This window comes from Falco naumanni, chromosome 16, assembly GCF_017639655.2.
Source record: "Falco naumanni isolate bFalNau1 chromosome 16, bFalNau1.pat, whole genome shotgun sequence".
NCBI lineage: Eukaryota > Metazoa > Chordata > Aves > Falconiformes > Falconidae > Falco > Falco naumanni.
The window spans coordinates 5,838,798-5,852,230 of NC_054069.1; the positions used below are offsets into that span (position 1 = coordinate 5,838,798).

Sequence of the window (13,433 nt, forward strand, 5' to 3'; positions counted from 1 at the left end):
GACACAAGCAATTCTTGCATAACGTGCCACAAGACCTCTGATGGCAACATTTGGCCTTAACCGTGCCCACTTGCTGAGCAGAATCGCCTTGATCAAGAAGAAACTTCAAGTATACGAGTGTTTCCATTTAGTTCAATGGAACTATTAACACACAGAGGGTGAATCACATGCTTACAAACTGCGGAACAGTGTTCAGCGCGCCCTTTTCTAGCACTTGTCATGTGTAAATATCAAACTGCTTCAGTCAGAGCGCACACAAGGGGAGGAGGAAGAGACAAATGGTATGCCTCATTTTGCAGACTGGGAAACTGGGCAGAGGCAAGATGATGATACAACTGGTCAATGACAGATCCAGGCACAAAACTGGCCCCTCGTGACTTCCAACTGTGACAGCCAGGACCTTGCTTCTCATCTGAAGGGACCAAGCAGTTAAACGGCACACAACAGTCTCAGCTCCACGTGTTAGCTTTGAAAGAGAGAAATAGTACCTGCTAAATTTTATCCACAGCCTCCTGAGAAATTTTCCTCTTTCCATGCTTTTTCCTTCTGCATATGAGAGGGAAAGAATCTCCAGAGAACCTCACTGCAGCCTCATTCTTCTCAACTGAAGGCCCTGAGCAAATAATGGCTGCAGAATTCCAGAACCGTTCCAAGCAGTTTGCCCTTCACTTGACATTTATGAGGCTGCTGAAGGACTAGAGAGAAAGCAAGGTGATTTTACCATCCGATAAGCAGAAAAGGCAATTTTAAAGCAAAACAAATTATTAGGATTCAATTAGCCAAAATAATCTGCAGCCCAAGGAGAGATCTGAAGGAGAGATTCTGTGTGTTGGCAGCAAACGCTGCACAGCACAGCATCTTCATGGTGTAAGTCAAAGAACTCTTCTGTCTAGTTGCCCTCAGAGAGGTTTTAATAAGCACATACATACCAGAGAATGAAATGGTATTTGTTTATCCCATTTTACATCAAAAGTTGATGTCAAAAGCATACCACGTAACAAACAAAACACACGAAAGGGGTACTTCTGTCAGTCTATCATCATACAGAGCTACAGCAAACCAAATCTCAGACCAAGGACTTCATAATGACTCGGTTTTTCTCCAAATAGTCCCCTTCCACTGTATTTTATTTTTTTTTAAACTGAAATAGTCACTTCACTTGTACTTTATACCATACTACCACTGAAGGTATTAATTCAGCACAGCCGCATGCAGTCCAGGACAAAAACTAGTAACGAGCTGCTCTTGGTTCTATTTCTGGCTGTGTGACTACAAATACAGTCCAGCCAAGTGAATTGCCTCAAAACTTTTCCCTGACATTAGTGGACTTGGATTAGGCCCCTAACTGCTTACTATCACTTCTCACTACTGAAAAGCCCAGATACATTAGCACAAAACCTGCTACTTACAACTTCACTGTACTACAGAACTATTAACAAAATAAATCTACCAATACTGCTCAACGTTGTTCTTCGGGTCACCTTACACAACATCATAATGTTTCTTCCCGTTGAGAGAGAAAGGATAGAAACTGTATTTCACGGACAGAAGTTCAGTCAAAATGTTCAGAATATTCTGGGTGCAGGGAGAGATGAGCAACCTATTAATATGGTTTCCTCTTCCTACCGCATCGGCAGCAAACGGGAACGTTCTGATTCCTAAAATCCATTTGCAGAATTTATAAGAAGCGAAAGCCTCTTCCTTCCAAAATGCTAGAACCGTATTTATATGTATGTGGGTCATCTCTGATGGTTTTTAGCGGAGGATTATCAGCACTTATTTTTTCCTTTTGAATAAAAAGCACAAAGAAGAAAGATGTAGACGCAGAAGAATCGATGAAGACAGAGGTGAAAAAAACCCACTGAAACATAACATTTTAACCTCTAATGTGAAGGTCAAACTACACAACATGCACAACAGCACAATTATGCAACTCCAAAGGAACTATTCAGCTGGCCTTCTCCAAAAAAGTGAGGAAAAATTGATTTGGAAATTCATCTTTCATTTACAACGCAATAGAACAAAGTTCATTTTCACTGCACAGGGTACCTATTTAAGTCTCTGCAGTATCAATATGAAATTGAAAGTGATTTAAACGCCTTCATCTTTTCTCTATGTAATAAGGAGGCAAGAAGCCCAAACACCCACGTTTGTCACCTTTTTGTATTACAGCAAGTACTAATTCTCTACAACTGAGGGCTGAATGCATTTCTCCTGTCTCTTTTTCACTAACCTGTTATTTTAGACTTCAAGTAAGTTGCAAGACTAGACCGTAAGGACGGAGCTGTGCAGGACTGGTGTGATAGCTTAGGAACCCCCCTCCTCTTACATACTCCTGGCCCTGAGACACTGACAAACCAATTGGAAGAGCAGATGTCGTTAGCCTGGTCTAGATACAAAGAACTTCTGAAGTGGCAGCCTTGCAACATGCATAACTGAAACTGCCTAATGTTAATCTTCACTGCTCCCTGACATCAAACAACTTCTAATTTTAGCTCTGCTGTTCTGTAACCCTACCTAGTTCCCATCCCACCCCCACAACTATAGAATAGATCCTTCCTTCAGATAAGTAGGGTGTTGGAACACTGAGAGGTTTTTTTTCTCACCCACAGGCACTAGCAGAAAAATGAATTACAGATTTTATTTTTAGGTAGAGCCTTTGGCCCTTATTTTCTCTGTAGGTTCCATATAGCAGGTTCTGTAGCTCAGAACTATTCCAATCAACAAATCAGCACAAGCAATTCAGAAGGAACTGCATAAAAAGGAAAATCAGATGAGCAGAGTTTTGTTCGGTACCCCATTTACAGGACATCAAGTTCAGCTACCAGTTTGCTTTTGTCCCTGAAAGACTCTTCAGTCATTTGATTCTGCATTTGCATAGAAGATCCAAATTATTGCCCATCTATGCTGGATTACAAGCGCTTCAAAACTCCTAAACAAGGGAAAGCGCTAACGGCAAGCAGCACTGCCTGAGGTTTGAGGGGAGGGCAAGCCTGCCTGCCGTGCTGTTGTAGTTTCTGGCTTTCTGAAATTTAAAGCTCGGGGCTTGGCTCGTGAGAGTCCCTAAGGATCTATGAGATAACAGTGATGTAAGACTGGAAGCAAAAGTTCTCTCCCACAGTACCACGCCACAACGTAAAAACATATGCAATGGTATTAAAGTATGACACTGTGACATGAACGTGGCCTCTTAAACCAAGATACCAGGCCCTGCTGAGACAAACGTATGCGGTCGTACAACAACAACAACGTACCAGGGGACTGCAGTACCGTTTCTGATAGCAGGGTGCTGTAACAGCATGGTGCTGCACTAGTGCATCAGGACCTCGCGTCGTGATACAATACAGTCACGTTTTGATGTCATAAAGCTATAATGGTTACACAGCAGGATTCTGCTGTACTGCAGTGTACTGTGACCACCTAATGACTCCATGGTATGCAGCTATGCTGTGATATGATACCAGATGGTGATGAGATCATTTTGGGCAGAATTAGGTGGCGTACTGCAAAAACGCATGACATCGTATTAGAGATCAGCACATTGCCTTGCGCCAAAACAAGCTTGGGCTGAGACTCAGAGGTGGCCAGAGGTTCCCCGGTAAAATACACTACATTATTGTGTGCAGTCTAACAGCACGAAATGAATGGGTGGTCTAAAATCGGGCAAAAGGAAGTCGTCTTCCTAACGGTCAGAGTGGGCTGCTCCTGCTGACAGCATTCTGTCCCTGTGCTACTGCCCTTCCTGGTACAGAAAGAAATCATGTGTCTTTCTGAGAACAGCTCCATAAGGAAATCTGCATTAACCCCAGAAGTGCCATCTAGAACTGGAGTCACCACTTCTATAGCAAGGACCAAAAGGTCTGCTCGTATAGCACGCGTTTGACACGGTTCTATCTTCAGCCAAATACTAACCCTGCAAAACCATTTCACTGCAAATATTGGAGGCTGTGTAACCCAACCGAGTCTGACAAAGAGCAAAGAACAGGGAACTCTCTATTCTGTACTTAAGATCTACGCTCCTCTAGAACCACGCCAATCAGCCCACTGGTGACAAATGCATATACTCAGGGAAGAGACAGGATTTAAAATAACATCCTTAACTCACCTTTCTGTGCCTAGATATTGCAGCACAATTAAATAAGTAAAACTGCCTACAAACATCCTAGAGAGGGAACAGAGTAACTACTGCAAAGCTCCAAAATGCTGCACGCTTTTATTAATTAAAGAAAGCAATCAGAACAATTGACTTGTTTCTCTTGGGGATTCGGGGAAAGATTCAGGAGTGGATGCTGAAGAGGTAGCCCAAGCAGGGCTTGGTCAGCACTCTTCAAGTGTTTCCAGGAGAGCCAGAGGAACCCGTCAGGACCTTTACCGCACTCCCCACCAGACCACAGGCAGCCAGGACAGCACAGTGCCCCTAGGACCCTGCCAGGAGCCCGAGGAGGAGAAAACTCAAGAGGGAGAGCGTCACCTACTGAAGCACCGCTGGCATTTCAACCCGCACAGGAGTCTTCTTCCTGCGTCCCCCCATCCAGCTCCTGAACCCAGCAGCCTCACTTGCTTAGCTCTCAAGCCTGACAAAATTGCCATGCTGGCTTCGACCTTAATTGTGATAAATGGTGTGATAGAACCGGGTATGCAAAAGCTCTCCAGGGACACAATTAACAAAAACACCCAGTGTTGCCCATGGATGGGTACAGAAATGAATGCAGTAGGGTGCCATGTTATTGCAGATACACATGATCACGGCATTTATAACACATGCTTTGCTCTCCTGGTAGTACGCTAAGCTATTATGCAACTCATCAGCCCAACTGCATACCACATAGAGCAGCAAATCAGTGCAAGAGTTGAGTGTTATATATATCTATATATATATAAAAAAGTAAAGAGAGAAAAAAATAGTGTGGAAGATTTTCAAATGCTAATGGCTACATCGTTTCTACAGTCTATGTTGCACAGCGCCATGTATGCATAGGAAAATTTCAGAGGCTCTCAGTGTAATTAAATAAAAGACAAAATTACAGAAATTAGAAAAAGAGATGACCTATTGAGTCATCCCTGGCTCTAGTCAGTCCCCTGGGGCCCAGTACAAGATGCTTCCTAATGCTGTGCTGTAGTATTTTCATTTTTTACACAGGGGAAAAAAAAAAGCGGCAATAAATAAAACAACAAACGAGGAATAACTTCACTGCTCTCTCACACTTTACAGGCAAGGATCTCAAAGTACAAAATTCATATTGATGCAAAACAGCACACTTGAGAGGAAGGCTGTTATTTCTATGATTATTTCCTTTTTCATTACAGAAAAAAGGGATTAAGAATCAGGCCTTCACATTGCTCTTGTCATCCACTTTGCAATTTCAACCCAAATTACAAAGCCACATTCCACTATTAACTATGGAACTGTTCCCATCTGATAAAGTTCTGATTAAATCAATTCCACCACAGTAATTCAAAGACTATTCCAGCTAAGTAGCTCTGACATACCATAGATTTAGAATAGTTTTGATATACTTGAGATTTTATATAAATCTTTGTTGGCCAAGTTTATATTAGATAACTGCATCCATGTATATTACATACATATATACTTACCTACCCATATAAAACACGAACTTACCCAACAAAAATATTTATGTGCAAACGTTTTAGATACACATGCAGCCTTGTTGATCGACTTTCACCCACACATTTTCTTTCACTACCCACTTGTCCAAACCTGGAGAGATTTCCCCCAAAACACCCAGCACCGATCAAAGAATTAATGAACGCTTTTAGTACCTTCCAGGAAGCTGTTAGTCCTCTCGACTCCCAACTCTTAACACATTATTACAGAAACATGCCAACAAGGTGCGTCCCCAAAAGCAGCTATTTAAAGGACAAGCTGAGCAGGAGCCATTGCACGCACATCAGATTCAACACATTTTCTCCACCTCGCTTCAGAAAAAAACCCGCACACGCTTATTTTCTCTGCCTGCAAATAGATACCAAGTCCAGACGCTCACGTGTGCGGGTGTTATGCGTGTGCACACAGATGCAAATTCATGCACAACCATAGCGAAAGCTGGGAAGCGGAGGCGAAGGGGTGGCGGCAGCAGGGAGGAAGATGCAGCCAGACCAGAGGGAGGCTCACGGCATCACAGTCCTGATGCGGAGATGCCCGGACGAGAACGGCCCGCCGTCGCATCCACCCCCGATGCCCTCCCCAGCGGCTGCCCCCCGCCGCAGCCCGGCTCTGCCCCCGGCAGCCCGCACAGATGTCCCCCCGGCGCTGCTGCAGCGGCCCCGGCTTTGCGGCGCAGGCACCGGCCAACTTAGCGGAGCGCATCCCTTGGCCGCGCCGGCCCCGCCGCCTCCCCCCCGCCGGCAGCGCCGCAGCGGGGCCGGCGAAGAGACACGGTTCGGGAAGCGGGGTGGTCGCGCCGTCCCCCGCGCCCCAACGCTCCGCTTACCAGGCGAGCTTGAACCCTTTCATTAGTACAGTCACGATAATCCGGTGCCCGTGTCCTTGTCTGCCCACTGACAGCTCCAGAGGTCCCAGGACATATTGGAGGAGACCCGGCCGGCGAGCGTCCCCCGGGGAGCGCCGAGCCCCATGCACAGAGCCCCCCGCGCCGGGGCACGGCCGCCTCCCGCCCCGGGCGCCCCCCCAGCCCCCCGCCGAGAGGCACAGGGCTCCCCGCACTAGCAGCGCCAGGGGCTGAGCCGCCCCGCTCTCTGCTGAGCATGTGCAGCACGGGCAGGACAGCGCGGCGCGCAGCATGCCATGGCAGCCCTGCGCCCGCCGCGCCGCCCCGCGGGGCTCCCCCCGGGCACGGCCCCGCTGCCCACCCGGCTCCCCCCGGGCCCGGCTCCCCCCGGGCCCCGCTCCCCGCGGCCGCAGCCGGGGGAAGGCGCCTTCCGCGGCCCGGCCCGTCAGGGCACTCGGCGCCGGCCCCCCGCGCTCCCCCTGCGCTTCACGAACCCCCGCCCCAACCGCAGAGCCCCGGGCGGGCGGAGGGGCAGCGGCTGCCGGCAGCCAGGGGGGGGGCTCGGGGCAGCGGGCACCGTCCTGCGCCGGAGGCAACGCGGAGGGCGAATTACGGCACCCGGTGCCAGCAGCGGCCCAGGCAGCAGAGGGGGCTCGTCCCTACTCGTTACTTCCCACCCCCGGGCCACGACCCCTTCCCCCGCACCACATCGTACAGCTTTTCTGTACCGCTGCACGCAGAGGGCTGGGGCAGGGGCAAGGCCGGACCAGGAGGGGGAAGAAGTGCCAGTTACTGCATCACCCCCACCCCCCCCCTTCCTGCAATACACCGCACTTTTCCTGGGATTTATTCTGTTACTTTGCAGTATCTAAAGACAGCTCCACAGGAGAGTGGTTAGGCAGCGTGGCAGTATATTCGAAATAATCTACAGTTTGACTACTTCCCAGTAAAGGATCATCTAAACAACTCCAAGAAATGAAGCTTCGGAGGGTCCAAGGGTGAACACAAACCCTACAGCAATCCAACAGTTTCGGGGTGGTAGAACAAAGGCAGCAGTCAGTTATAAAAAGATGTTACTAATCTTGAAGGGGGGTGGGGGGGGTCATGGCTCTTTGCCATTTGCACCCAAACACACACCTCCACCCCACTGACCGCAGCTGATGTCATCAAGGGGAACGATACAAAAATTTTGACCTGTAAAATCATCACCTCAATTCCGTTGGCCTCTCAGTGGACAGGAGAGTGCTGGGGACACTACTTCAAAGTCTCTGCTCTGGTTTACAAAGTTTTTGTGACATTTGTCCTCATCGCCTGAAGAAACATTGAGACTGTGATGCCCACATCCTCTTTGGGAAGTAACAGACACATGCCTCTCCACTTTCCTTTTTTGCTTAATAAAGGCACCAGATCTTTTTGCTAATTCTCCCAAACCCTGAACAGACGGACAGAAGCAAAGTTCCAGTTCTAAATTCAGCAGAAAATGACTTTTGTAGGGCTTTGGTAATTCCAGGACAAGTGAAAGGAAATAGGATCATGGCAGCGGGGCTGAAGTTTCAGAAACTGCGCAAGTAACCCTGAAACATCTTTCTGGGGAGTGAAGTCACAAAGGGAAAACTCCGGCTCAGTGACAACTCCCTCCAAATAGCTTCCCAAACACTTGTGACATGTGGCAGTCTTTGCTTCGTTATTAAATACCATCATGCTTGGAGCGGGTGCCGCAGAAGGAAGTGACTAGTGTGAGTCGGCATCCTGTGTAGAACTGTCTTCCACTCCGTTTGTGAAGGAAAGTGATGGACCGTACCCTGCAGGAGCCCCATGCTAGGCACATCATGGAACATGAATCATTTCCAACATAAACTTTGCAACACACCTTTTTGTTTCTTTCTAGACAAAAAGTATTAGCCATAAAGCTGGGCACACTCATTTTGACATGACAATCACTATGGGAAACATTCGCACTCAAATCTGGCCCCACGTAATCCCAGATTCAGCCCTCATTAAGCCCAACCTGTATCAGATGCCTGGCTTGGACTCAGCTTTCCTCCATGAGATGCTTTTTATCTGTGGCCTGCAGGTTGTCAAAAAGGGAAGCAAATCACAATGCTGCAAAATGGGTCAGGAGACCTGCAAGCTTGGCAAATCTGGGACAGACTAATGCTGCAGAGTCACATGTTTAGAAATCAAAGCTCAGGCAAGAAAGGTATTAAGAGATAAGCAGTCATGTACTTTTTCCTTTTTTTTTTTTTTTTTTTTTTTTTAAGTAACATGAGGGTTAGGAAATTATCAATGGAGATAGGACACTTAGAAAGTGTCTGTTTGTCTGTTTAAGCATTTGGCTGCCAGGTGCAGCCACCTCTGCCACAGTTCAGCTGGATCTGCTCTCTGAAACCCTTGCAGCAGGAGCCTTGGTGAAGGGACTGTGGGTCACACACCATCTTCAGTGAACCCCAAGCAGGTGACCCACCGCCACTGCTATTTACAGTCTCAATTCGACACTGACTTGACTGGTCCATCTGTGTCAGCTAATACTGCACAGGCAAGCCCTTCCCTTTTTCTCCATCCTTTGCACATGACCACTCCAGGGGGGGAAAAATAAAAAAGGTATTTAAATTTTAATAACAAAAGAGCATATGTAGATATCAAGAGGAATAGGCTATGCACAGCCACCCTTGTCCACCTCCACAGTGCTAAGAATACCTAGAAGTCACACACAACCTGAATTACAGCTAATTTATCTACCTACTCCATCCCAAGCAGCCATCCCACAAAACAGAAAAATGGGAAAAAAGAAAAAAGCACACTCATAACTATGGCTAGAGACACAAGCCATAGTTGTAAGAAAACTTTCTGTACGTGGTTGTAATAATCATTCAACAATATGTTGTTTTGGATCGTATAAATGTCCAATATAGGTGACAAATGATCCTTGATTATCATGTTTTGCATGAAAAAGACCTTTCCCAAGCCACTGTTATTTTGGTAAAAATTCCTTTATTTTTCCATATGAATAGTAAAAAATAGCAAAAATAGTAATAAAAAGGTAAGTATCAGTTTCCCTCTTAATTTGTTTTCATGGAACATGAAAACAAGCATAGTCATTGAAAACAGTAAAAGATTTCTGAGAGCAGGTGTCTTTTTGGCCAACATCAACAATCACAAAATCCTGAAAACACCACAATAATAGTGTCTCCTTTATGTCTCACCTACCATGGCCTCCCCTCCCTTGCCTAACCAAAATCTCCGAATTAAACAGCAGCAATGAAACATACAGAGGTGCCCTTCACTTCTGCTGAGAGAGGCAGTAATCTCCAGAGTACAAATGCTGAACTAGAGCACCAGGATCATCAACCAAGTTCAGGGTGCCTACAGCTTCTGTAACCCACCTCCCAGTCAGCCCCAGCCCTTCCTCCCCCACCCACATACCTCTCGCCATACAGGATGCTGCAGGTGTGACTCTCGTGGCTCTGTTTATTGCCACCGCTGTGCCCATATCAAAACTGCATCTTCGGCCTCTCCCTAAACAACACACTTCTCCCTAAGCCTGCTCCTACTGCCTTCTCTCTTTCCCTTCTTTATTTTAAATCCCTCCTCCATCAGCTATTTCATAACTTTTGTTGACTGCCTTCACAATCTTTCAGCGTTGTGTTCTGTTCTCAGCTCCCTTCCATCTCTCAGTCATCAGATCACCTTCTCCCCACCCTCAACCCAATATTTTTCTTATGATTTCTTCCTATACCAATCTCTTCTTTGTAGTAGCTTGTATCTGACCTATTTAGAGCCATAGGTATGTTTGCACCAAAACCCACCCTTCATACAAGGATGTTAGATCAGGTGTTCCTAATTTTCCCTTCTAGCCATAAAATCTGTAAGTCAAAGAATTTGCCTATTGCGATGCCATTTTGATTGTTTGGGAAAGAGACCTCCTTTTTTAATTGCAAAAAAATTAGGTTCATTATTTGCTAAGTATAAACAATTAATAATAGTAAGACAAGTTTACATTGTGTCTGTTGCCCCACCTCATCCCGTCACTCCCCCCCCCGGAAAAATTCTCATAAACTTCAAAAGGATTAAACAAGATAATTTGGATCCTGGCCTGCTGCCAGTAACTTTTTGAATACTTCTAGTCCAGAGCAAGAATACCATGAATACAGCCTCCCTTGTAGCTTCTGGTTGCTTCCACTGCCAGCCAGGATGAGGAAGTCATACAGCACACGCACTAAAAACAGCAACAAAGTCAAAACCATGCAGAACTTTCTCAAACTGAAGAAAGACTTGGATATCGTGAGCAGCAGAAAAAAAGAGTTAGAAAAAGAGGCCGGATGTTTTCCTGACCTAAAATGACAAACTGTCAAGGCCACATGGATTTTTTTTTAAAAAAAAAAAGAAGTTAGGGCTGCAATACACAAAACCAGAGTTACTTTTTTTTTTCTGACCTCCAACTTGGAGGAAAGAAATTCTAAATGGTACTGTCCAGATGACAACAGTGCTTTATACGCCCTCTGCACAGGCAAGAACATCTGTACCAAGTGACAGACTAATGCATTAGGTCTTGGTTTTCTCTTGCATTCTGGTCAGATGGCAAGAAACAGGTAGTTGATACGCAGCGTTTTGCCACCTCCCTTGTCAGGGTCTGGGTGAAGCTGGAAGCAGAGAGGCAACTACAGAAATTAAGTCGTATAACAGTGTTTAATATTTAGCACTATTCTATTCACATACCAGCTATTTTGCATCCTGCTGTCCTTTTCCCCTTACACATACTTCACCAAGCAATCCCAGCCTGAGCAACTGCTATCTAATAAAAGCCAAGGAAATAGTCTCTAAGAAAGAGCTCTGCAGTACTGTAAATAGGCATCTTTTCTGGCTTCAGTCATCATTCCCATTACAGCTCATAAGTGAAACACATTTCCTTCAAGATGGAACAAGTAAATCGGGTGCTTCAATATCTACCCCTACCCTCACCCTGAAAGGTCTGATGGCTTTCCACGTGCATACTTGCAGTACAGAGAACAAGAACTTCTCAATGTCAGGGGAATGAAAATCAGCTGACTGATTTATGTTCCTCATTTCCACTAGATGATTACCTGGAAAGTGATTCATGCTTTCCCAGGAAGCAGTCTAGCTTCACATTGTCCCAATGTATTATTTCTTTTCTCCTTGGCACTGAGCAAGAAGCAGGGACAAAACAGGGTTCCCGCTTTCAGTGGAGAACCATGTAAGCAAAGTTGTGAGGTGACACGGCACCATGTCACAATCCCAAATCAAACTGCCCCAGAGCATACAGGGGACAAACCGGTCTCCAATTCCATCAACAGTTCTGAACAGCTTCAGCATGAGGATGACTGATTACCCCGAGATCAACACCACAGACTGCAAAATAGTAAAAGCTGCACTCTATTTTCAGTGTGCTAAATACAGGGCCATTCTTTGGCACATCAGGAAATGCCACTTCTTGAGATACCCTGAAAGGTGCCCCAGCAGAAAAGGAAGCAACAGTGCAACACAATGGAGGGAGAGCAGCCATGGAAGTAACATCCTGGTATTACATCCCATGGCCGCTTTTGGCATCATCTCAGGCTGAGAAAATAAATCTGTTAAACCTTCTCAGAAGTTTGCTGCTAGCTCAGGCTAACCCTAACAGAAGTAAAATGAATAGCATCCCTTGGAGGCACCAAAGCAACCATAGCAGGGGTAACTAACCCAAAGTCAGAGAAGAAAACAGACCATGGAAGAACATTTGGGTTTCAGCAAAAAACAGGGGACTAAACATCAGCACTTGCCATGGTGTAAGGCCAAATAAACCTGTATACATTCCAGTAATATTTACGTTGTAACTAATTTCGAAGATATATCCATTTTAGAATGTTCAAACTAAATTTTTCACTCAAGATACTTTCCTGAAAAGATAATTAGGTTTCCCATACATTCACACTAAAATGCTGCTTCAACACTGTAGATCATGTTTTCCTGCAATTAAAACCAAGAAACTACAAAAAACAGGTACAGACAAAAAGAATTAAGGTGATTTTGTTGGTTTTGTTTTTGAAAATGTGTTTTTCAACACAGAAAAGCTAGAGTCCACCAAAATGCCACAACAGCTATAACTGAAATAGTGTCATTTACAGTTGACTCCAATGCCAGTGGCCCTTCAGCATTCCCAATGGTGATTTTTTTTTTTTTCAAGTGCTACAGCTGTTAAGCGGGTTTGCAGTGACAAGCAGTTGAAACTTGAGCAAACCCGGTAGTGAGGATGATTTCCTCTTTATAGAGCAACATTTAGCCAGAAGTACTTCATACAATTTATTGACCGACACCACATTCTCAAAACCTGCACTGACATGCAACCCAGTTCCAGGGCAAAACAGGGCAGCTGTTCACCACCATTCACCCAGGCTTCTGGGAAGTGGAACTGGAAAGTATACAGTGTTTAGCAGAAACAAGTGTGAGAAGGAAAAACTCACACTCTACTTGAATTCTAGCAGATATGTAAGAACAATTTGTTAACAGCACCACAGGGGCTGGGGTTTTTTTTAAATCACAGTCTCCTACCCCCAGGTAGAACAGTTACCTCCTGGAACACAGCGTGCCATATTGCCATGCTAGAGCATCCAGTTCAGTGCAAGCTCAAAAGCTGGAGTTTTATAACTACTAATGCTATTTCCCACTCTTTGCAAGCCATGGCTCTTTTCAACCATGCTTAATTTCAGACCCTGCTGAGGTAAAAGCACAAGATACACTTTGCAGACACATCGCCTGCACTTTACGAGGGTTCTGATGCCAAGGGAAGTCACACTGGTGGCAGGCTCGTGCTAGAACACAAACAGTTTGCTACGAAGACATGATCAGCGGTCCCTGCCAGGAGATACAACCATTCAATGGTGAGGGAGTCTCGGGCCTCCCAGGTCCCACCAAACCATGCTAAAGCCATTGCTACCGCACGAGTCTATCTGGATCCATCTACAG

The 13,433-nt window shown here is 45.7% G+C and overlaps 1 protein-coding gene across 10 annotated transcripts in view; it reads right to left on the bottom strand.

The window, feature by feature from the left end:
* Nucleotides 1-13,433, bottom strand: part of GRAMD1B (GRAM domain containing 1B) — a 100,543-nt gene that overhangs the window by 54,649 nt on the left and 32,461 nt on the right. Inside the window, exon 1 of one of the 10 annotated variants that reach the window (XM_040616010.1) lies at nt 6,456-6,603. The exons of the other annotated variants lie outside the window; for them this stretch is intronic. Coding sequence (XP_040471944.1) covers nt 6,456-6,478 — 23 coding nt within the window. The 5' untranslated portion in view covers nt 6,479-6,603. Of the gene's footprint in view, nt 1-6,455; nt 6,604-13,433 lie in introns of those variants that run through there. 10 annotated transcript variants of the gene reach the window in all.